The sequence below is a fragment of the Stylophora pistillata genome, chromosome 13 (assembly GCF_964205215.1).
Source record: "Stylophora pistillata chromosome 13, jaStyPist1.2, whole genome shotgun sequence".
In the NCBI taxonomy this organism is placed as follows: Eukaryota; Metazoa; Cnidaria; class Anthozoa; order Scleractinia; family Pocilloporidae; genus Stylophora; species Stylophora pistillata.
This window is the reverse complement of record NC_142531.1, coordinates 6,674,225-6,698,920: the sequence shown is the minus strand read 5'-3', so window position 1 is coordinate 6,698,920 and position 24,696 is coordinate 6,674,225. Positions and strand designations below refer to the sequence as shown.

Genomic DNA, 24,696 nt, shown 5'->3' with positions numbered 1-24,696 from the left:
TTTGTGAAGTTTTGTGAAATAATTAATGCTTGTTAATAATCTTATGTGATTTTAATGGTTATGTGGAAAATTTATTGGTGGTTTTATCTAAATCATGGCACTATGTACATATTTGTTCTAGGTTTGTTTGATATTGGTTTTCATTTGATATTATTACTCAAGGTATATAGCCCATGATTTTTCCTGGTTATTTATTTACCTACTTTGACAATAACCGTGTCGCGGTAATGCTGTCTAAGCATTCTTAGCTAGAATGGTTTTGAAATCTGGATATTCTAGACTATGGTGACTAGTGTGGACACAAAAGTAACCAAAATGATTACTGTGTTCAACGGATTCTGTAGATCTTTTAAAAGTTTATAGAAAGACTGTTCCCAACTTTTATTGCCAAGTTTAATCACTAGAGTGGAATAAAATCCGGCGCTCTAAGTTGCCTCAAGTTGCCTTAAATCGCCTTAAGTCACCTTAAATCGCCTTAAGTCGCAATGTTTTTTTCTGTTAATCTTGCTTACATATAAGTCGTCTTAAGTCGCCTTAAGTTTCCCAATATGTTCGTTTATGAAGGCAAGCGAACGGAATTGCCATCCACTAAACAGCCTGTTCTGCTATTAGCCACCTTCAAGAAGCCAAAAAATTCTAAGAAAGATGCAATGGTCTAGTTTCTGTGAAAGATGTTTGTATAATAGGTCAATTTGCACTTGCCTGTCATAGCATGTTTGAAGTGTCATGCAAGGCTGGATGTTCTATATGATGTTTTTTTCAGGGAGCCTAATGTCACAGTTCATTTAACATCAATTATCGCTTTAAAAATGTCGAATTTGCCATTGGACCTGTTGCAACCCTCATGGACTTACTCTCCAATGTATGGATGAAATTTTTATCACTTCTGTTAATTTAAACATTTCCACTGCACTTGAAAAGAACAAATCTATTAAGGGTAGAACTTATGGTGTTATAAAGATATTCAAGGGATTGACAGATTTGTGGAATACAATATATATTCGTGCGGTTTTTCAAAGAACCTCAAAAAAACAAAAAAAAAACAAAACAATAAAACAAAGTTGATATAATATGAATGTGACAATATCAAAAGAATCAAAATATATATATTGCAGCTGGCTTCTCTCTGTTCTCTTTTCCTGCAATATCACCTCAATTTTTAATAGTTTGTGGCGAAGAGTGCTGCAATGGTCACTGATTTTTGGAAAGTTTGAGTTTGAGTTCAATGTGTCAATGAATGATGATTTGCATGTTCAGTGGAGCGCGTAGTAAAGAATTAGAATTAATTATCGTAATTGCGAATTCGCCTCGACTACGCGCGGCGGGAAAATTAGGTCATGTGACTTATAATTTAAAAGGAATAATTTATGCTGTAACGACATTCGAAGCTGGTCATCAACGGTCGTAAACGTAAGCATCAAGATAAAGCATCGAGATAGCGAATCAAGGGATCCAACTACTCAGAAACACAAATTGCAAGTTACGAAACCGTTTGTCGCTTCGACTAAGAATATTGTAAATAATAATTATCTCGAAACTATTTAATTTTCAGTTGACTATGGCGTAACCACGGATGTAACGAGCCGTGCTCACTCTAGTACAAATAAAACCTGACAACGTTGATCCCTGGTGGGCTAATCTTCAAAATAAGTAGCGCCTTCAACCATTGGAGCGAATCAAATGATATGTTTTGGCATCACCATGATTGTGACCTTTTACATGGTATCATTTCAATCAAAGTCAAGTTACAGTTTGGATGGGAGTAGCTTGTTAATTTAAATCGCAGAAGCTTTCTAAAGAGAAATCTCTGAGAAATGTTTAAGATTGAGAAACTTTAATCAAATTATCCAGAATATTGCCTAAAAGTGGTTATATGTGACTTAATGTCACATCAAGGCACAATATTGAGTGAACTGCACGTCTTTATTCAAGAGTTATCCAAGAAATCAATAGATATGCTCTCAAAATTCTCTATCTCAAAATGTCGCAATGAATCGAGGCATATGTAGTCAGGTTCAACTCCTCAATAATCTAGGCAGCTTCTGTAACAATGATATGATTTGTCTGATTGAGAAGGCTAGTTTTTTAAGCTGCATTAGTGTTCTCGCAAAAGTGTTCTCGATTTCAGCAGGTACGACTATGTTAAAAACCTGAGCTTGCATCTCAGTGTAGTTCGTTTTGCCATCTTTCGCTAAAGACTGCATAACAATTTTAACTGGTCATGTTTTTGCATATTAATAGTGCATTATTTGATTGACCCTTTTACACCCTAACATCGGTATGCATATTCTCCATACTCTTCTCTATACATTTCCTTAAATGTGGACAAGGAGAATTTGTTTAACAATCAAGAGATTCTCCAGTTGTTGATCATTTCCTCAACTCTCATTACCTTAATGTGTGATTCAGGGCTGATATTGTTGGGAGAATTTAGGTGCTAGTCACTCTTAGGGATTCATCAGCAGGAGTCCCCTCGTCAATTTTTCTCTACAAAATTGTGCAGCTATTAATCGAAAAAAGAGAGCTACAATTTTAAGCATTTGCTATTTTTTGCGGGTCATCTAACGAGTGTTTTTTTTTTCGGCTTGTATGATATATAATAAACAAATTATTCTATAGAAAGTGTAGCCTACAGCTTCGTACTCGTGAGTTGTTAATAATGATACTTATTTCTCCTTCTTTCTTCTTCCTTCGTTTCAGTCCTTTTGCACAAATCAAATACCACTTTGTTCAAAAAGTTTTTCCTTGTCACCTCTAACATTTATTGCCCCCCTTCTTCTTATGGAGATCCAACCCTGGACCTTTGGCATGAATGTCCATCTTTTCAGCCACTTTGACAGGAAAAATTTCTGAAATTTACAAACAACACGGCAGATATCAGGTTTCGTCTGTTTATGACTTAAGGTATTGAGAGATTTACGTTTCCTATGGGCATGGAAAATTAATAAGCAGATAAACTTACAAGGGTAAAATAAACATGCCCCATAAGAACGTTAATAACACAGTGATTATGTTCATTACTCAACCACATTCATGATGAAGTGTTCAGAGGCAGCCACACTGCATTAGGATAACATGGCACCGAAAACACTGATATCTCAGTTCAAAATGAATCATTGCATCGACGATAACCTAAAAAAATTATTAGTTATAAACTACAAAATATGTCTCTAAAAACACGTAGACTTTAAAGGATCTGTGCACTTTTCATCGAGCGTGAGGCCAAAAACTTCCCCCACATAAATTAACCTCTGCGAGTGCAGTCAGACAGAGGACACAAATTGAGCTTAATGATGATGTAATAAGTAATAAAATATTCAGTCTTATACTTACATGGAAACTCAGCCTCGGGGAAAGTCTCCGGATATCGATTCATAAATTCCCGAACCATGTGGCTGTTTCTTATCTTGTCTATGGCGAGTCCTAGCTCTTTGTGCATCGATAGTCCTTTAAGCATCGCATTTTTTGCCCACTCCACGTTACCCATTCTCTCATGCAATAAGGCCAGTGAAGTCTTTATCGAGACTTTCCAAGTGTGATTGCGTTCCAGTCCTCGCTCCGCAATCTGTTCTGCCTTCGTCAATAAAGCCATTGCCTCATTAAAGTTGCCGCTGTCCACATGACAACTTGCAAAGTTCTTTAATGGTAAGATACTTTCCTTGCTTTCACCCACTCCCAGGTAATTCAACATTTCCACAGCAGCTTCGTAATACTCAAGGCAAGTTTTCAAGTTTTCGGGTTTATTGGAAGAGAGCAATAGGTCTGCAATGGCTTTCAGAGTTTCAGCAGTCATAAAATGTTTACCAAGGACCTGTTGAGAGAGTTCTAACGCTTTTGTTAACCTTTCTTTAGCTACATTACGTTCCCAAAGGCGTTGTGCTATTATTCCTGTGAGGAGAAGAGTTGCGGCTGTCTCTGGATGACGATCACCCAAACTTGCATGGCAGACTTTTAAAGCAATTTGATTCTCTTTCTCGATGTTTAGCTGTTCACTGGGATCTTTCTTATTGGAAAGGAAGCGTGCGTAACTGCTATGAAAGTAGACCTTCGCTAAAGGATTTCGGTCAAACTCAGCAGTATTCGAAGAGTAAATCTTCTCCGCTTTCTGCATAAGTTCATTGTACTTCATTTGGTCTTTTTTCCTATATTCATGTCCAAGGAGACATGCAAGTTCCACAAAATGTACCGGCTCAAGAACTGAGTCAAATACGTCCATTAACTGTTCAAGGATGCGAGCGTAGATTTTTGGAGGAAGACACTTCTGCAAGTATATACCCTTCTGTGGAAAACTTTCCAAGAAGGTCTTGGAGCACTCCATGATTTCTTCATCCTGTTCCTTCCCTTTCTGGGCATAGATGTGTAAAAAATACTCGAAATTGTCCCTGTCCTCGTGAAATAAGCGAACGGACTCTTTGCAGGTGTCCTTTCTCCAGTACATTTTGGCATTGTTCGCGAGGCAAGAAATGAAGTGAACACAGGCCAATTTTTCCCCTCTGGCTAAAAGGTCGGGATGATTTTCTTGACCAATCTTCCTTGAATAGGAATGAATGAGTGGATGCATCTGATACCTTCGGGAGCTTGGCTGCTCGATAAGCGAACTTTTCTTCAAGGAGCGAATAATCTTTATTGGCCGAATTCCAGGGATAGAGCTCGCTTTCATTACAGCTTCGGCAGCGACTAAGTTGAACGAACCTTGAAAAGTGGACATAAGAACAAAGGCTTCTTGTTCAGCTTCTGTCAGAAGATCAAAAGACGCTTTGATTGCATTTTCAACAGATCTTTGATCGTCCTCGAGGACAGCCAGTGGTTCTCTCTCCAGGCTTTTGATGAGTGTTTCTTCTGTGAAGTCTGAGAGCAGTGATCCAACGATGCACAGTGCCAGGGGAACACAGCCACATAATGTGACAAGTTGCTCTGCTTTGCAAAGCTCATGGTGTGCATCATGTTTGTAAGAGAGAACCCGAGAAACAAGCAGATTTCTGGCTTGATCTTTTGACAACGGGGGTAGCCTAGCTTCTTTTGACAACAAGTCGGGATTTTCAAATGTTGATCTCGCAGTAATTACAAATGTAACATTTCGTCGCGACAACTTCCTTACATCACGTAAGATTTCGAGAAATGTTTCTCGATCGGGAGACTCAAGAACACCATCTGCATTGTCTAGAACAAAAGTGACCTGGTCTTGGATCTGTTTGCTCCAGTCTTTAAGCCACTGTCCCGGATTCTCTGGTACTTGCGTGTTAACCACTTTACTACACGAATTAAACATTTCCATTGTCACCTCGTTGAACGTCTTCTTCGATAATAAGCTACAAAAGAAAACAGTTCTACGATCTTCTCCTTTAGCTAATTCACAAGCCACTCGCTTGGCTACGGTGGTCTTTCCGAATCCCGGACCGCCAGTGATCTGAATTACAGGAAACTTTCCACTTTGAAGTTTATTTTTGATGTCTTGTATTTGCTCACCACGGCCAATAATCTCTTCTTCTGACATTTCATCTGGAAGACAACTGGAGAGTTCAGAGTCTTTTCCACTTTTCTCTAGTTCTTTCTCCCTTCTCCATTGTTCGAGTTCCTCTTCCAGCAACCGAGCTTTGTGATCAATAGTAGCACTCTTCAGGAACTGAAGCTTTTTCCGATAGGCGGCTACCTCAAGTACTTCTAAAGACGAAGATATTTTGTTCCACTTGTCATCGAACTCGTCATTCGGAACTCCAGTAGAATCACTATGACACAGCTCATTTCTGTAGCATTTTATACGAACGATGCTGGCTTCAGGGCTCGTATCAGCGTTTGCTGGCATTTTGTGCCATCCCGTCGAAGGAGTCTTTAGATGACAAACTTCACGGAGCAATAAGTGTAAAAGTGTGATGTCGAATTCTTTGGGATCTGGTGGATTACCTGAGGAAGGAAACAGTTTTTCTAATTGCTCATGAGGTATTATTCGCTTCCGCCTCAGCCCCTCGAGCTTTAGGCGATTGTTGTCTAATGCGTGCTTTAGTTTTGACCCTGGATGCGTGGAATGCAAGAATTTCCTTAGAGCATTTGTTCCTTCATCAATAAGCAGTCTTGCTAGCCTTGTGCCATTCGTCTTTTCCTCCGATAGAATCTCTACTGAGGGGCCAGCGAGACTCGCAGAAGTTGGTAAGGATGTTCTTTCAGTCGCCGGCATGGCCTGCCGTGAAAGCTCTTGAAAAACAAATTTGTTTCGCGAAGGATGGGTACGTTAGCTTGTCCTCGGATAACCGCGATCTGCGATTTTCAATCGACGCGAATTTTATAACCAGTCAACTGGAAAACTTCCCAATGCTAGAAAAGACACCATGAAGAATTTATTAATAGTCAGCAGCGAAATTTCCCGATTCTAGGAAAGACTCGATGATGAATTTATAGTTAGTCAACAGGGAAGTCTCTCATTCTAGGAATTCTAGGAGAGACTCGATAATGTAAACCTATCCAAGGTTTCCTTCAGCAGTCTTGGTAGCCTTCTACCAGGCATCATATTTTCTGAGAGATCCTCTACTGAGGGTCCAGAAAGACTCGCAGATGTTGTTCAGGATGTGATGCCAGCTGCCATAAATCCCCCCATTGAGGCTGTTTTTACATTGAAATTTCCTCTCAAGAAGGATATATAATCTATATTGTATTCAAACAACCACGAGTTAAGACCCTCAATCGGTGCGAAATGTTCAACCAAGAAAGTCGCGATGATCAATAAATTTTTGGTTTCCAAGAAGGATCTTTTTCATCTGTGCAGTGTGATGATATAAAAAATTTTAAAATTGTCATGCTCCGTTTTTGATTCACGATAAAGTTTTGTCTGTCCATTATATAAATATAGTGACTCGCCCAATTCACTTGTATTTTCTACTTTTTTAAATAATCTAAGTTGCTTCAAGAACGAAGCATTACCACTCTACGGTGGCTCATAAGGGACACATCGATTTTCTCTTCGCAAGTTACTAACTTGCGATGGCGTAACTTGCGATCGCAACTTATAACTTGCGATAGCAACTTATAACTTGCGATCGCAACGTATAACTTGCGATCGCAACGTATAACTTGCATATGACTTGCGATCGCAACTTATATATAACCGTATAACTTGCGATCGCACTTATAACTTGCGATCAAGTAGGTGAAAGTATTTTTGTTCTTTGTTAGTATACAATGAAAGTCACATACCACCAGTTCAATTCACTAAATGCATAAATGGCATACCTTCACTTGTTGATGTCATTTGGAAAATTCAAAGTGAACATAGATCTTCAGGACAATACACAATACAGTTTGTAACATGTTCATGTAAAAATGTTGATAGAAATGATAGAAAAAAATTGACGAAAATTCAGAGAATTAACTCTTTAAACAACACTATGAAACCATGGAACCATCTAAAAAGAAAATGTTATTAGATAAACAGCAAATAAGGGATATAGCAAACAAACATGAAAAACAACTGAAAAACGGTTCAAAAATACTTAACAAATGGTAAACAACACAGCGTACACTATTGACTTATGGATGCACGCGGGAGGTTGCTAAGCACGAAAAAAGCGTAAGAGTCGCTCGAGGCGATAGCCGAGAGCGACTCTAGCTTCTTGAGTGCTTAGCAAACCTCCCAAGTGCATCCATAACTCAATAATGTACGCTGTGGTGTTTACCATTTGTTTTATAACATAACATTGATACATTGTAGCTAAAGAGTTCCCTTTTATTTAACAAATCTTACGCGACCAGAAAAAACATGCGCGCGCGGAAAAATAGTCTTTGCATTTGCTCACGTCAGCAGCGTACACCCATGGGCAAATGGGGGACGCTAAATTTACCAATCAGAGCGCGAGCTTTACTTTGGTTATGTTATAAAAAACAATGCAGTTTGTTCAGAAAAATGACCTGTTGAACAAAAAAGCACAAAAATAAAAAACAATGGATGCTGCTAAGAAACAAGATCTATTAGATAAACAACCAGAAAAATACAAAACATTGGACACTGGTAAGAAACAAGACCTGTTAAACAAACAAGCAGAAAAATACACAACGATGGATTCTTTAAGAAAACAAGAATTTCTTGAGAGACGCAAAGAACCTTCAACTGTAACTTTAAGAATGCAACTTTAGATTCATGTATTCAACAGTTCAAGAAGAAAATAAAGGAAGGTCCAGAATATTTATGTTGTGTTTGTATACAAAACTAATAGAAAAGCAGAAACAAAACAAAAACAGAACAATTGCAACCATGTTCCAGTTAATTATTTTCTAACTTATGACAGGGTAACAGTTGTCAACGTTATCTTTTTAACAGAGTTTCTTTCAATTACATAACATTTATTATCTTATATTTTTTTATAATTAAATATTGTTTCAGATAGTTGTTTTCAATTTTGTAAAAACAATGTTTAAGAATTGTTGAAGACTTAAAATTGTTAAAAATAAATAATTGTTATTGCTTTATGTTTATTTTCTTTGTTCATATTTATATCCATGTCACCACTTGAGCTTTTCTAAAAGCAATGTGCCAAATAAGTTGTAAACAACTACTCAGACGAGCATTCAGTGATATATTTTGATCTTCATGTATTAGAAATGAGTCGGCTTTCTTTCTTTTTTTTGTGATAACGTTTGTGCGCAGTGCTTTTCCCTCCCTATGCATTGACAATAACAAGCAGAACAAAGAAACACTGATGCAGTAGTGGGGAGTTAGGAAAACAAACAACATGATTTGGGTTTAAATTTTTCAAAAGGTAAATGAAACAATATTCTTCGTCACCTTAGTAAACATTCCTAAACAAAGACTGAAGCCCGAGTTGTCATGCGTCTAGTTAAAATTAACATCTAGAAATTTGTCCCACGTACACCATTTCTTTAGGAAAATGTTTCAATCAGCTTATTTGCCATTTACGTCGCGATCACATGATTCATGTAACTCATACTGAAACTAACTCGCAATTTATAAGTTGCGATCGCAAGTTAGAAGTCACGATCGTAAGTTATAAGTTGCGGTCGCAAGTTATAAGTCACGATCGCGAGTTATAAGTTGCGGTCGCAAGTTAGTAACTTGCGAAGAGAAAATCAATGTGTCCCATATGAGCCACCATACTACTCTGTAGTTCAAAATTAAAGTGTTCCAATTATGTAGATTAGCAGTGACCAATTCATAAAATATTGACAAGCAATAATTCAGGATTTTCTCGGAAAGTTGGAGGAAGTGTAAACAAATTGTGGTTGACGAAAGATTCACGAAATAATTAGAGACTTATTTCTCGGATTAATTTCCAAGCTCACCTGATATGCGATACCATTTACGTCTGCTTCCCGTGATGGGATTTCTTAATTTGCGGCGGGGGTCAAGTCTGAAGACAAATAGGACGAGCTTGCGAAACATGCCACGTCTTATACTGATCGCTGGAGACTTGGTAGTTTTCCATCAAAACTCGTGACTCTTGCGCAAAGAACAGTCCATTGTTATGAAAGTCACCAGAAAGTCTTGTGATCATTGATCAGTCAATTTCGGACGTAATGAGCCTGTCACTCGTGAGTTTTGACCCTTCAGCACACCCTGCCTTTATTTATTAACAAAGCAAAGGAAGGGGACACAAACTTTTTTAGGTGGGAGAAAATAAATGTATATATTGTGGGATGCGAGGGCAAGTCCCACGTCGCAGTTAGATCAGAATCTAGGGTTTTTTAGCTCGAGGTGCGCTTGGAAATGTCCAGTATCCAGTTGAAGTTTTTTTTCTTACTCCTGAGTTTTGAAAAGCACTTAAAAAGCACTTAAAAAGCCGTATTCACTGAACCAAGAAGATGTTAGAGGTGACCCATAATGTGACATCATTTCCCTCTGGATATTAGGGGCGGATATACATGTTGTCTAGAAGATAATGATCTTAACGATTCCTAGAAGTCAAGCAATTTCCACGAGATGTTGCATATTTAGAAATAATTGTACAAGATTATCCAGGATATCGGCTTTCCAAGGAAGTCACGTGCGCATGATTTCAGGTCACGCCTGTTGCACCTTTAAACCTCTTGAACGAGACCTGAGAACAAAAACGAAATAAACTCTTCGATAAAATATTTAGTCACTCATTCACTAATCATTGTTATCAGTGATTTTTTGCAGTATTTCCAGGCGAAGAGGACGTACCCGTACTATTAAGTAATCAACGCAGAAGTACATTTAAAATTCGCTACACATCTCCTCAGAAACAATTAAGCAACCTGGTAAGTTTGTCAGTAAGCTTGCCTATGAAAGTGACAACACAGCGACAAGTATGTCAATCTTTGGCACGCTTGTATTCGAAAAAAATATAAAAAAAGCATCAAACGAGTAGCTGATTACGCTAACTGAGGCATTTTCCCTTTTCATCTAAGTCTACAAGAAAAGTTCAAAAACCGATTCCTTTGCTTAACAGAGAGTTACATCTCCTGAATCACACTTAAAAGTACTCCTCCAGCCTTCAGATAAAGTATGGTCGGCTGAGTAAGTTGCAATGCGAAAAATGAAATCTCAAGGAATCAATACAAATCTTGTGTTAGATAATTTTTAAAAATAAAACTCTACTTTGAAAGTAATTGTTTGAGACAGAAAAGTACTTTTGAATGAAATCGGCGCAAATTTTGAGTCGGTTGATTTTGAATAATAAAACTAGCTCTCTTTCGATAGTTGTAAGTGTTTGAGACATTCCCTTAATTGTCAGTGTTCTGAATAGTCAATACTTGATCAGATCCACTTTGCTGTTCCTTTAATGTGCTTCTAATCCTTACTAAATTATTCCAAAATCCTGCAAAGAGGTGCTCTTCTTAAGCAGAGCTGCTTGAAATCCACAACGCAAATAACACTGGGAGAGGTAGATCGAGCTATGATTTTAAGTCTATGATTTTAAGTTGATTTTGAATAATGAAACTCTTTTGACAATAAGTGTTCGAGACATTCCTTTAATTATCTGAGTTCTAAATAGTCAATACTTGATCAGATTAACTTTGCTGTTCTTTTCATGTTCTTCTTATGCTTACTAAATTATTCCAAGAGTCAAGAGTCATACTAGAAGACATGCTAAAGGTATACACATGTAAGGTTGGATCGATCTTAGAGTATGCCGCGCAAGTGTGCGAAGATATTCCTGCATACCTTCCTGACGCTATTGAATCTAAACAAAGAAGAGCTCAAAGAATAATATTTCCAAACGCTAGTTATCACCAAGCCCTTGATCAAGCAAATTTGACATCAAACAACAAACATATGAAAATACATATATATGAACTGCGGTTATGAAACGTATATGTGCACGATCCTTCGCAGTAAAGCACTATTTAAGCAATAGTGAAAATCAGACCTGAAAAAAATTCAGGCCTGTACGGGATTCGAACCACTGACCTCTGCGATACTAGTGCAGCGCTCTACCAATTGAGCTAACAAGCCAACTGGGAGCAGGCCATCAAATTAATTCGACATAAACCCGTAGATGATAAATCAAACAACAACAAACATATGAAACATATGTGTGAACTGCGGTTATGAGACGTATATGAGCACGATCCTTCGCAGTAAAGCACTATTTGAGCAATAGTGAAAATGAGACCTGAAAAAAATTTCAGGCCTGTACGGGATTCGAACCACTGACCTCTGCGATACTAGTGCAGCGCTCTACCAATTGAGCTAACAAGCCAACTGGGAGCAGGCCGTCAAATTAATATGATGGCCTGCTCCCAGTTGGCTTGTTAGCTCAATTGGTAGAGCGCTGCACTAGTATCGCAGAGGTCAGTGGTTCGAATCCCGTACAGGCCTGAATTTTTTTTCAGGTCTGATTTTCACTATTGCTTAAATAGTGCTTTACTGCGAAGGATCGTGCACATATACGTAAATTTGACATCGTTAGTAGATCGCAGGCTATTTATGTGTAAAAAAAAATTGATGTCAGATATGAGGAATGAGAGCCACCCTATATCATTTTAAAATGCTTGTTGGTGAATGTTAGTAAATGTAGTTTGTTTATAATTTATTTTTATTTGTTGTAAAGCGCCACGGGCAATTTATTGGAGTTGTGCGCTGTAGAAATACTCCTTATTATTATTATTATTATTATTATTATTATTATTATTATTATTATTATCCGCAAGTTATGACAAGATCTATCCCATATTGTTAAAACTGGATCACTGGATAATCCAATTCAAGACTTTTTATTGGCTCTGCCATTATGGTATATGAGCCAATATACCACAATCTAATTTCTGTACATTGTTAAATCCGGTTTCTTCTCACAAAATAAAGTCGAGAAGATTTGTCTAATATCTTGGGGGCGTTTTTTTAATAAAACAATTATTCCACTCTCGCTTGTTGGATATGAGATGATTATAGCCAACTCGGCGCTACGCGCCTCGTTGGCTATCTATCATCTCATATCCAACGCGCGCTGGTGGAATAATTGTTAATTAGATAAAATCAGGAAATACTAAACCACTACTGTATAGTCGTATATAGCTCTGTATGGCTGTATATAGCTATGTATTACTGTGTATAGCTGTGAATAGCCGTATATAATCCTGTATGGCTGTGTATAGCACTGTATAGCTGCGAATAGCTGTGTGTAGCCATATATTGCTGTGTATAGCCATGTATTGCTGTGTATGGCGGTGTATAGCTGTGTATACCTGTGTGTAGCTGTTATAGCTGTGTGTGGTTGTGTATGGCTGTGTATAGGTGTGTATAGCCCTGTACAGCTGTGTATAGGCCTGTAAAGCTGTGTATAGCCACTTATAGCTGTACATAGCCTTGTATAGCTGTGTATAGCCCTCTATAACTACGTATAACCCTGTATAGCTGTGTATGGCCCTGTGTAGCTGTGTATAGCTCTGTATAGCTGTCTTAGTAGCCCAGTATAGCAGTGTATAGCCCCGTACAGATGTGTATAGCCATGTAGAGCTATGTATAGCCATGTATAGCTGTGTACAGACGTGTATAGCTCTGTATAGCTCGGTATAGCTGTGTATAGCCATGTACGGCCGTGTATATACCTGCATAGCTGTGTATAGGCCTGTATAGCTGTGTATAGCCATGTATAGCTGTGTATAGCCCTGTAAAGCTGTCTAAGTAGCCCAGTATAACAGTGTATAGCCCTGTACAGATGTGTATAGCCATGTATATCTGTGTATAGCCATGTCTAGCTGTGTATGGACGTGTATAGCTCTGTATAGCTCGGTATAGCTGTGTATAGCCATGTACAGCCGTGTATATGCCTTCATAGCTGTGTATAGGCCTGTATAGCTGTGTATAGCCCTGTGTAATTATGTATAACCCTGTATAGCTGTGTATAGCCATGTATAGCTGTGTATAGCCCTGTATAGCTGTCTAAGTAGCCCAGTATAGCAGTGTATAGCCCTGTACAGATGTGTATAGCCATGTAGAGCTATGTATAGCCATGTATAGCTGTGTATGGACGTGTATAGCTCTGTATAGCTCGGTATAGCTGTGTATAGCCATGTACAGCTATGTATATGCCCTCATAGCTCTGTATAGCCCTGTATAGTTGTGTATAACACTGTATAGCTGTGTATAGCCTTGTATAGCTCCGTATAGCCCAGTCTAGCAGTGGATAGCCTTGTATAGCTATGTATAGCCATTTATAGCTGTGTATAGTAATGTATAGCTGTACATAGCTCTGTATATCTGTGTATAACCCTGTATAGCTGTCTAAGTAGCCCAGTATAGCTGTATATAGCCATGTATATAGCGCCAGTGTAATTCTTTCAAGCAATTCTATTGAATTGCTTTCAAGCAATTCCATTATACTTCGACACATGTATAGCCCTGTATAGCTGTAGATGGCCAGTTATTGCTGTGTACGACCGTGTATAGCTCTGTATAGCTGTGTATAGCCCTGTGTAGCTGTGTATAGCCCTGTATAGCTGTGTATAGCCCTGTAAAGCTGTGTATAACCCTGTATAGCCCTGTATAAGTGCGTATAGCCATGTATAGCTGTGTATAGCCATGTATAGCCGTACATAGCCCTGAATGTTGTATGTGGTGTTAGGACATCATATGTACGTCGAGTATAGGACATAATATGCATTGGGACATAGTAATTCCCCATCCATGAGTTACCTACCGGTTTCGTTAAAGTGTCAGCTGACCAGTAAAGTACTGTATCGTGCCCTAAAATAACCTATTTCCGCGGTGTCTCCGCACTGAGAGATTCGTGTTTTACGGTAAATTCCGCTGTGTTTCTCCGAAACTTGGCGGACTAAAAATAGATCGTCTTCCCGACAAAATTCTTGGGAACTACATCTGTCCTGAAAGCAAATTTCTACGTAACGCAGTTACGGCAAGCAGCATCTGAGTATCGGGTTGCTCAGAATATCGTCTTTGAGCAAGACATGCACTGACATGATTTGACATACAGTTCAAAGTGTAACCCATCATTGAATTTTAAGTGAGAAAACAGGAAATATATTTCAAAGTGCTCGGTATGAGAGACAAAAAAGAAGTTGCAGAATTTCAGATTGAAATTGATAGTACATCAGATGCATTGCTGTTATTTTTTTCAGGTGTTCTTCTGGCATCATTTTATCCGGAAACATTTATGGTTTGAATCCGTCATGATTTTTGTGGCTGCTCACGGAAGCATCTCTTTGATAACTCCGCATCAATTATACAAATCATTTCCCTTCCAAACAATTATTTACGGATTTACCGGGGTTTGCAGTGCTTAGCGTTGAAACAATTCATTCCTCATCATCATGATCACATAAACATTCTATTAACACATTTAAAGAACAGACGAGCCGGATAAACAGTAATGAGAACCAATTGTGATTCCTTTCCTTGTTATGTCCTTATTTTGCTTCCTTACCCTTCTGACTTGAAAACATAGAAGGATCAGCTGAATTGCAATGGCGACAATCTCAAGGCAATCTCCTGGCTTTCCTACTATCTGGTAAGTTACATAAATTGTCGATACCACTGAAATGTATGATAAACATTTCCTTACAAAGGCTTCCGGTTACAAACAAAAGCTGCTAATTATTCAACACCTCTTCATGTATTTACACATGTGTCAACATAAAACTTCAAAACCCCATGAACCGAACATACGGTATTCTAAGAAACCGTGATTGTAACAAAATCTCGGGTTATAGTATGACAGTCACGCTCACAATTGTAACTAACTCTCGGGTTATAGCATGATAGTCACGCTCACAATTGTAACTAACTCTCGGGTTATAGCATGATAGTCACGCTCACAATTGTAACTAACTCTCGGGTTATAGCATGACAGTCACGCTCACAATTGTAAGTAACTCTCGGGTTATAGCATGACAGTCACGCTCACAATTGTAACTAACTCTCGGGTTATAACATGACAGTCACGCTCACAATTGTAACTAACTCTCGGATTATAGAATGGTAGTGACGCTCACAATTGTAACTAACTCTCGGGTTATAGCATGACAGTCACGCTCACAATTGTAACTAACTCTCGGGTTATAGCATGATAGTCACGCTCACAATTGTAACTAACTCTCGGGTTATAGCATGATAGTCACGCTCACAATTATAACTAACTCTTGGGTTATAGCATGATAGTCACGCTCACAATTGTAACTAACTCTCGGGTTATAACATGACAGTCACGCTCGCAATTGTTCTCGCGTATCGGAAAGGTGGGGGAAGGTCAGACAGCCTTTCATATTTCACTCAGACAGATTGTTATTATAGGATAAAATATATTGCAGACAGATTGTCATTATAGGATAAAGTATAATGGTGGGGTAATGAAGCTGTCTTTTTCTTCAATCGGGAATTTATAAAATAGATAAACAATTTATATATTACTGTCAAATGCAAGCCTAATTCAATTGGTCTTCTTCGGTTTAAATTTCCCTCGATTATGCCCATCAGAATGATAACGGTCTTACGATAGTCTCTTGTCCAAAGTCTACTATGAATGAATAGAAACACTTCACAATGGACTCTTTTTCCTGAAGTAAAAGGGTAACGTTGGTCTCTACGCTATCCTAAACGAAAGGAACACAGTTCTGACATACGCAAACCAGAAACAGAAAGAAGGATTCCAACTGTCCATTTATGTCCAGGTAGCGTCTTTGCCTGGAGAGGCATAATCGTAGTTTGACCTCATGAACAACTGGATAATTTTACAGATACGTACAACTGTCAAACTTAACTACGAGAATTAAACCTAACCGCCTGGTCAACCTGTGGATGACGCCACAGGAATTCACGGATCTCGTTTCTATTTGCTAACTGACCGATGGACTGGTCGAGGCGTTTGTTCATGTTAAGAGCTTTCTCCATCATTTTTTCCGCTTCTTCTGCATTTCCAACGCAATCGTACACAAGGGCCAGCTGAGTTTCAATCATTACTTTCCATTTGTGGTCCTCCTCCAATTCAATATCCGCGACTTGTTTTGCTTTGGTTAGAATACTTATTGCTTCTTGATAATTGCCTTTGATTTTGCAACAAACACCGTAGTTTTTCAGCGTCAAAATGCTTTCTTTGTGGTCGCCAACACCAAGATTCCTCATCAAAGTCAGTGCAGCTTCATAATGCTCAAAGCATTTCTCCATGTCTGTGTTATCCTTGCTGGAGAAGAAACGACCAAAATAGAAGTCTGCGATGCCCTTGTGGCTCAGAGCCGTCATGAAATGTTCTCCGAGGCACCGGTTAAACATCTCCATTGCATCTTGAAGATTTTGCAAACTTTTGAGATACCGTCCAACGAACTGCAAAGTAACTGCCGTTTCAGGATGTTCATCGAGGTTTTTACGGCACAAAATTAAAGCTATTTCATACACTGTGGAGACCATTTGCAATCGACTGGGAAGCAATTTTGGTGCCGAAAGAAAGCAGGCATAGCTATTAAAAAAATATACTTGAGACAAACTATTTGATTTGAAAGCTTTGTAATTGTTAAAGTACACCTGCTTGGCATGATTCATCAAAAATTGGTACTCTGCTATCTTGCCCACTTTTCTCTTTTCATGTCCGAGAAGGCACAAAACTTCAACGATGTGAACGGGGTGACTTACTGAGCGGAAGTACCTCCCAAGTTCTTTCAAGATTTTGACATAGAAGTCGGGTAAAAGGCACATTTCTAAGTACATACACTTTTGTGGAAAATCTTCAAAAAAATCGCTGGTGGAACTTAGAAGAGAATCTGCATCACGTTTCTTTATCGTGTGAACGTAAATTTTTAAGAAATACTCGAAGTTGTGTCTTTCTCTACTAAATTTCAAAACAGATTCTTTGCATTTATCTTTTTTCCAGTACATACTGGCATTGCAAGCAAGTAGACAAATGAAGTGGACACAGGCTTCTCTTCCTCCTTGAGCAACAACCTGTGAATACTTGGTGTGACAATCTTTCGAGAGGAACATTTTGATAAGCTGATGAATTTCATATCTACACGAACTTGGCTGCTCCAAGAGAGACCTGTTTCTGAGTGATTGGAGAATTAGAACTGGTTGCACTTCAGAATCCATTACAGCTGTAATTACAGCCTCAGCTGCATCAGAATCGAATGAACCTGGAAAGACAGACATAATTGCCAATGCCTTTTGTTCTGCTTCAGTTAAGAGATTGAATGATGTCTTGATGGCCTTTTCAACCGACAAATCGTTGTCCTGAAGAACATGTAGAGGTTTATTTTCGAGAATTTCAATTAATTTTTCCTCTTTGTAGTCGGAAAGCAAAGATCCAACGATGCAAAGTGCTAAAGGGACACAACCGCACAGTGAGACCATTTTTTCCGTTTTGGAGAGTTCCTGTCCCGTTTCCGAATCGCCAACCCTTGAAAGAAGAACATTGGTGGCCTCAGGCAAAGAGAGAGGCCTCAATCTAATGTTTCGGATACTTGAATCACGACTGGGTGCCTCTACTGTTTTTCTAGACGTGGTTATAAAAGTTAGATTTTTCCTTGAGAAGGTCCTCATTTTCCGTAACGTGTCCACAAACTGATGTCGATCTTCAGACTCGAGGACACGATCTGCATTGTCAAGAATCAATGTGACTTTCCCAGATTGCTGTTTGCTCCAGTTCAGAAGCCAGTGTTTGGGATTCTCAGGCGGCTGAGAAGGGCTTGTGCTGCAGGTAAGAATCATTTCGGTAAATACGTCGTCTAGTGATGGTTCGGATGTTAGTGCGCAATATAATACACTTCGGCTGTTTTCGCGTTTTGCCAGCTCGTGGGCCACTTTGTTAGCCACAGTGGTCTTCCCGAAGCCAGGTCCACCGGTTAAGGCAACAATAGAGACTGTTCCGCTTTGAACAAATCCTACAGCTCGTTGAATTTCTTCCGAGCAGCCGAACACATCTTGAGCCTCATCTGGAAGACAATTGGGAAGCTCAAGAGACCCGCTCTGCTCTGAACTGGGCCGCTTGTCATTTGAAATTTGTCCTTTTAACTGCTGTACTTCGTGCTCTAAAACCTTCATTCTCGGTTCAAATTCAAGCTTCCATTTCTCTATTTCCTCATCGATCCTTCGCTGTGTACCATGATCGATGTCTTCTGTTTTTAGGCAGTTTATTTCCAGCTGATCGACCCCTAAGGCCACTAAAGAATGAGAAATTGTGTTCCATTTGTCTTCAAACTCGTCATTAGGAACACCGGTGGAAATGCTATGACACAATCTGTTTCGAAAGTATTTAATCCGGGCGATCTCTGCTTCGCGACTGTGATCTGCGTCTGCAGGCATTCCGTTCCATCCCGTCGCAGGTTCAGTCAAAGCAGGACAGATTTTTCGGAGCAGTAAATGTAGAAGAGTGATATCAAATGTGTTAGAGTCTGGTGGGTCACCTGATGGAGGAAAAAGCCTTTCCCACTGACTATCATTTAGTATACTTCTCCTCCTTAAGTTGACGAGAGTTGCCTTGTTGTTGTTTAACATAATTTGTAATGTTGAAGGCGGATGTATGAAAGACTCTAGAACGTTTTTAAGTCCTTGTGTACCTCCATCAATTAGCAGTCGCGCTAACTTTGTACCGTTAGTTTTTTCCGCTGATGGCTCAAAGATGGACGCCATTTGCTAACACTGTTGAGACAAACAACATGCGTAACTGTTGAAAACTTCCATGAAAGCGATCAGAAACATCTAGGAATTCAACGAGCGTAACCGTTTAGAATTTCATGACTAATTTTGAGAGTAAATATTCGCAGCTTAGCTTTTTTTTTAGAACATCAAACCAGTATTGCTTTGTTTTCAGAACCAATGAGACGTCAATATGTGAGAAAAAAAATTAATAGATTGTCACGCAACGAATGTGGAAAGCAGACATCACGCAATCAATCCCTTCTTTGTGTCAGGAGGGTAGGAGAGAAATGGAATTCTCGACTTCTGAACTGGAACTTTGTAAGCGGCTGAATGTTTTGAACCAGGCGTAACGGAAGTATGTGAAACGACATTTACCTTTCCTTAAGAGCTTGTTTGCTTAGACTTGGTTAACTTCTTGTTCTCTGTGAAGAGGGTCTCAATGACTAAACCTTTCGTCGTAAAATTAAACGGTCAAAAAATTCAACCGTCAGGCATAGAAGTCGTCACCCCATTGAAACTTCCTGTTAAGCCTTGTCTTATTAACCTTGGATGAGCTTTGATGGTGCTTATGAAACAAGTCAAACAAAGTAGAAAAACAAAAATAAACATAAAACAATTGTCCTCAAATATTACAAAATACTTTCAAATCGAAAAGCCCCGTTACTTCTATTCCTTTCGCCTTTTTCTAATGCTGCAGGTGTGTGATTGGGTGATATTTAATGCTGCAGGTGTGTGATTGGGTGATATTTAATGCTGCAGGTGTGTGATTGGAGTGATAGAAGAGTTATATTTCCTCGAAGTCCCCTCTCATCCAGATGCAGCCTGCGAAATGGACAGTATAGTTTCAGGAACGCTTGGCTGAGTTTTGATAATGCTTATGAAAGAAACCAAAAGAAAACGCAAACTGAACATAGAACCGCGCGATTTGCTCATCAATATTTCAAAACACTTCCACTTCGACAGACGCAATTGCGTTCCTGTTGCGCGAGCCTAATAAGTTCAGTGAGTAACATTGTGATCAAGCTTCTAATTATCGGTACGGATTCCTTGAGCGCTCATTTATTTAATCGAGTCTTGGACACAGCTGAGAAAGAGGAGTTGAACGAACAAGTTTGAGAGAGAAAAATCAGTTGTTCCCCTCGTTTTAATTGTTTTCTTCTCACTTTGGTCACACCCTGTTATATTCACTGACGCTACTTGCATTGCACTTGGGCGAAAAAAAAACGTCTAGTGAAAAAGACAAAGAAAACAAACATTCGAGAAACTCGAATTCACTTTGCTTCCTCTTTTTTTTCCTGAAGTGAGTTTGACTTTCACTTAGTATAAATTATAGTAGAGAGCATTCCATACAGAGATTTACTTGGTGGATGGCCAAAATCATACGGTAATATATGCAAATCTTTACCGTTATCTTCCTATCTGGAGTCAGACAACGATTGACAAGGCTACGAGTCGATTTTTTTTTAGATCTTCATTTGACCCGTGTCTCAGACTATCCAGTCAAGAGAAACTTGAAACCATTAGCGGACCAGCAAAAAAAAAAAAACGTTCGGTAACATTACTCGTTTCAAACACGCTTATCGATGATTCAAACTCAAGGTCACTTCTCTAATTCAAGGTACTTAACAATTTTTTTTTTTCATAAAGCAATTTTTCGTCTGTCTTTTGTTACTCTGTTTCCTGTTGTACACTCTTTTTGGGCAGCTGTCTGGTTCAGTGCATTGTGTTCCTTGTGTGATTGGTTATGCAAAAATCTGAAGAGACAAGCCGTATAAATGATTTAAATCATCTTTATTGACACAGTTGAATACACCCTCTTCGAGCTAGTTTCCTTGTCCTTCGACAGTTTTCATTTTCCCGAGCAAATATTGTGACACTCTTACCCTTCGTTTCCCCTCCATACAAACCGAGCTAGCTTTCTTCCGCAAGCGGAAATTTAAATAACTACGTGGTTGGGAGATACCGGTTTATATATATATTTTTTTTCGTACAAAAATATGGAAATAATTTCATTTGTGATCTTGAATTGTTGTGTAAAGGCTAAGAGTGAGATTTTGGATTTAGCACTCAGGGATCATTAAATTCGTTTTCTGCGGAAAATTTCAAAAATTCAAAACAGTAATAATGGTGGAAAACACAAAACTCAATCCTCAGAATTTAACAAAATTAAAAAATTTGAATAATCTATAACAGCCCTATTTCTTTTTCTAAGACAGGAAATTGTTTTTTTTTTTGCCAAATATCATTCATTATTATCTAACTTATGACAGGGTAACAGTTGTCAACGTTATCTTTTTAACAGAGTTTCTTTAAATTACATCTCATTTATTATCATATATTTTTTTATAATTAAATATTGTTTCAGATAGTTGTTTTCAATTTTGTAAAAACAATGTTTAAGAATTGCTGAGGACTTAAAATTGTTAAAATAAATAATTGTTATTGCTTTATGTTTATTTTCTTTGTTCATATTTATATCCATGTCACCACTTGAGCTTTTCTAAAAGCAATGTGCCAAATAAGTTGTAAACAACTATTCAGACTAGCATTCAGTGATATATTTTGATCTTCATGTATTAGAAATGTACGGTGGCTCATAAGTGCCATGCAAAAATTGTGATTTTTTTATCGTTTTAGCGACTTTTTTAGCGACTTTTTTAGCGACTTTTTTAGCGACTTTTTTAGCGACTTTTTTAGCGACAGCTTCCAGGGAAGAACTTTGTATAAAAATAACGCTGAATATAAAGAAAATCTTCATGATCGGCTCTTCTCCTCCAACGACGTGTATGAATTTCAACTTACCACGTGGGTCAGTCACAATGTGCAACTTGAGCCCGCTAAAAAAGTCGCTAAAAAAGTCGCTAAAAAAGTCGCTAAAAAAGTCGCTAAAAAAGTCGCTAAAAAAGTCGCTAAAAAAGTCGCTAAAACGATAAAAAAATCACAATTTTTGCATGGCACTTATGAGCCACCGTAGAAATGAGTCGGCTTTCTTTCTTTTTTTGTGATAACGTTTGTGCGCAGTGCTTTTTTCTCCCTATGCATTGACAATAACAAGCAGAACAAAGAAACAATGTTGCAGTAGTGGGGAGTTAGGAAAACAAACAACATGATTTGGGTTTAAATTTTTCAAAAGGTAAATGAAGCAACATTCTTCGTCACATTAGTAAACATTCCTAAGCAAAGACTGAAGCCCGAGTTGTCATGCGTCTAGTTAAAATTAACATCTAGAAATTTGTCCCACGTACACCATTTCTTTAGGAAAATGTTTCAGTCAGCTTATTTGCCATTTACGTCGCGATCACATGATTCATGTAACTCATACTGAAACTAACTCGCAATTTATAAGTTGCGATCGCAAGTTATAAGTTGTGATCGCAAGTTATAAGTCACGATCGCAAGTTTTAAGTTGCGATCGTAAGTTATAAGTTGCGATCGCAAGTTATAAGTCACGATCGCAAGTTATAAGTTGCGGTCGCAAGTTAGTAACTTGCGAAGAGAAAATCAATGTGTCCCATATGAGCCACCATACTACTCTGTAGTTCAAAATTAAAGTGTTCCAATTATGTAGAGTAGCAGTGACCAATTCATAAAATATTGACAAGCAATAATTCCGGATTTTCTCGGAAAGTTGGAGGAAGTGTAAACAAATTGTGGTTGACGAAAGATTCACGAAATAATTAGAGACTTATTTCTCGGATTAATTTCCAAGCTCACCTGATATGCGATACCATTTACGTCTGCTTCCCGTGATGGGATTTCTAAATTTGCGGCGAGGGTAAAATCTGAAGACAAATAGGACGAGCTTGCGAAACATGCTACGTCTTATACTGATCGCTGGAGACTTGGTAGTTTTCCATCAAAACTCGTGACTCTTGCGCAAAGAACAGTCCATTGTTATGAAAGTCACCAGAAAGTCTTGTGATCATTGATCATTCAATTTCGGACGTAATGAACCTGTCACTCGCGAATTTTGACCCTTCAGCACACCCTGCCTTTATTTATTAACAAAGCAAAGGAAGGGGACACAAACTTTTTTAGGTGGGAGAAAATAAATGTATATATTGTGGGATGCGAGGGCAAGTCCCACGTCGCAGTTAGATCAGAATCTAGGGCTTTTTAGCTCGAGGTGCGCTCGGAAATGTCCAGTATCCAGTTGAAGTTTTTTTTCTTACTCCTGAGTTTTGAAAAGCACTTAAAAAGCACTTAAAAAGCCGTATTCACTGAACCAAAAAGATGTTAGAGGTGACCCATAATGTGACATCATTTCCCTCTGGATATTAGGGGCGGATATATATGTTGTCTAGAAGATAATGATCTTAACGATTCCTAGAAGTCAAGCAATTTCCACGAGATGTTGCATATTTAAAAATAATTGTACAAAATTATCCAGGATATCGGCTTTCCAAGGAAGTCACGTGCGCATGATTTCAGGTAACGCTCGCATGATTTCAAGTCACCCTGCCCTTTAGGTACAGCATTGGGTGTACCCAAACTTTCCCACGGACTAGTTCGAACTTGTTTGTTGACAATGAATACTGAAATCGAGACCTGTATTATGTTCATGTGATGACGTTGTTGGTTTTACTTGAGTGTTATCGGATTATCTCTGGAAAGCTGTATTTCATTATTTCTTCATTTTTAATCAGTCCTGAGAGTTCACGGTAACAGCTTGCACGAGCCTATTACACCTTTAAACCGCTTGAACGAGACCTGAGAACAAAAACGAAATAAACTCCTCGATAAAATATTTAGTCACTCATTCACTAATCATTGTTATCAGTGATTTTTTGCAGTATTTCCAGGCGAGGAGGACGTACCCGTACTATTAAGTAATCAACGCAGAAATACATTTAAAATTCGCTACACATCTCCTCAAAAACAATTAAGCAACCTGGTAAGTTTGTCAGTAAGCTTGCCTATGAAAGTGACAACACAGTGACAAGTACGTCAATCTTTGGCACGCTTGTATTCGAAAGAAATAAAAAAAGTATCTAACGAGTCACTGATTCCGCTAACTGAGGCATTTTCCCTTTTCATCTAAGTCTACAAGAAAAGTTCAAAAACCGATTCCTTTGCTTAACAGAGAGTTACATCTCCTGAATCACACTTAAAAGTACTCCTCCAGCCTTCAGATAAAGTATGGTCGGCGGAGTAAGTTGCAATGCGAAAAATGAAATCTCAAGGAATCAATACAAATCTTGTGTTAGATAATTTTTAAAAATAAAACTCTACTTTGAAAGTAATTGTTTGAGACAGAAAAGTACTTTTGAATGAAATCGGCGCAAATTTTGAGTCGGTTGATTTTGAATAATAAAACTAACTCTTTTTCGATAGTTGTAAGTGTCTGAGACATTCCCTTAATTGTCAGTGTTCTGAATAGTCAATACTTGATCAGATCCACTTTGCTGTTCCTTTCATGTGCTTCTAATCCTTACTAAATTATTCCAAAATCCTGCAAAGAGGTGCTCTTCTTAAGCAGAGCTGCTTGAAATCCACAACGCAAATAACACTGGGAGAGGTAGATCGAGCTATGATTTTAAGTCTACGATTTTAAGTTGATTTTGAATAATGAAACTCTTTTGACAATAAGTGTTCGAGACATTCCTTTAATTATCTGAGTTCTAAATAGTCAATACTTGATCAGA

General features: G+C 38.4%; 2 protein-coding genes across 2 annotated transcripts; both read right to left on the bottom strand.

Moving 5' to 3' along the window:
* Positions 1–1,817: 1,817 nt before the first annotated feature.
* Positions 1,818–22,903, bottom strand: LOC111345598 (uncharacterized). The gene is made up of 4 exons (XM_088743480.1): positions 22,766–22,903; positions 9,286–10,040; positions 3,334–6,309; positions 1,818–2,849 (listed from the first exon to the last, which is right to left on the bottom strand). Coding segments are annotated over exons 3-4 (2,841 nt in total). The 5' UTR covers positions 6,173–6,309; positions 9,286–10,040; positions 22,766–22,903; the 3' UTR covers positions 1,818–2,847.
* Positions 14,740–22,896, bottom strand: LOC111319591 (uncharacterized). Its single transcript, XM_088743479.1, has 3 exons — positions 22,766–22,896; positions 19,427–20,805; positions 14,740–19,051 (listed from the first exon to the last, which is right to left on the bottom strand). The coding sequence occupies exon 3, from the start codon at positions 19,040–19,042 to the stop codon at positions 16,181–16,183; it is 2,862 nt and encodes a 953-aa protein (XP_088599605.1). The 5' UTR covers positions 19,043–19,051; positions 19,427–20,805; positions 22,766–22,896; the 3' UTR covers positions 14,740–16,180.
* Positions 22,904–24,696: the final 1,793 nt, after the last annotated feature.

Coding starts and splice junctions, on each gene's coding strand:
- LOC111345598 (XM_088743480.1), bottom strand. CDS start 6,172: ATGCCGGCGACTGAAAGAACATCCTTACCAACTTCTGCGAGTCTCGCT.
- LOC111319591 (XM_088743479.1), bottom strand. CDS start 19,042: ATGGCGTCCATCTTTGAGCCATCAGCGGAAAAAACTAACGGTACAAAG.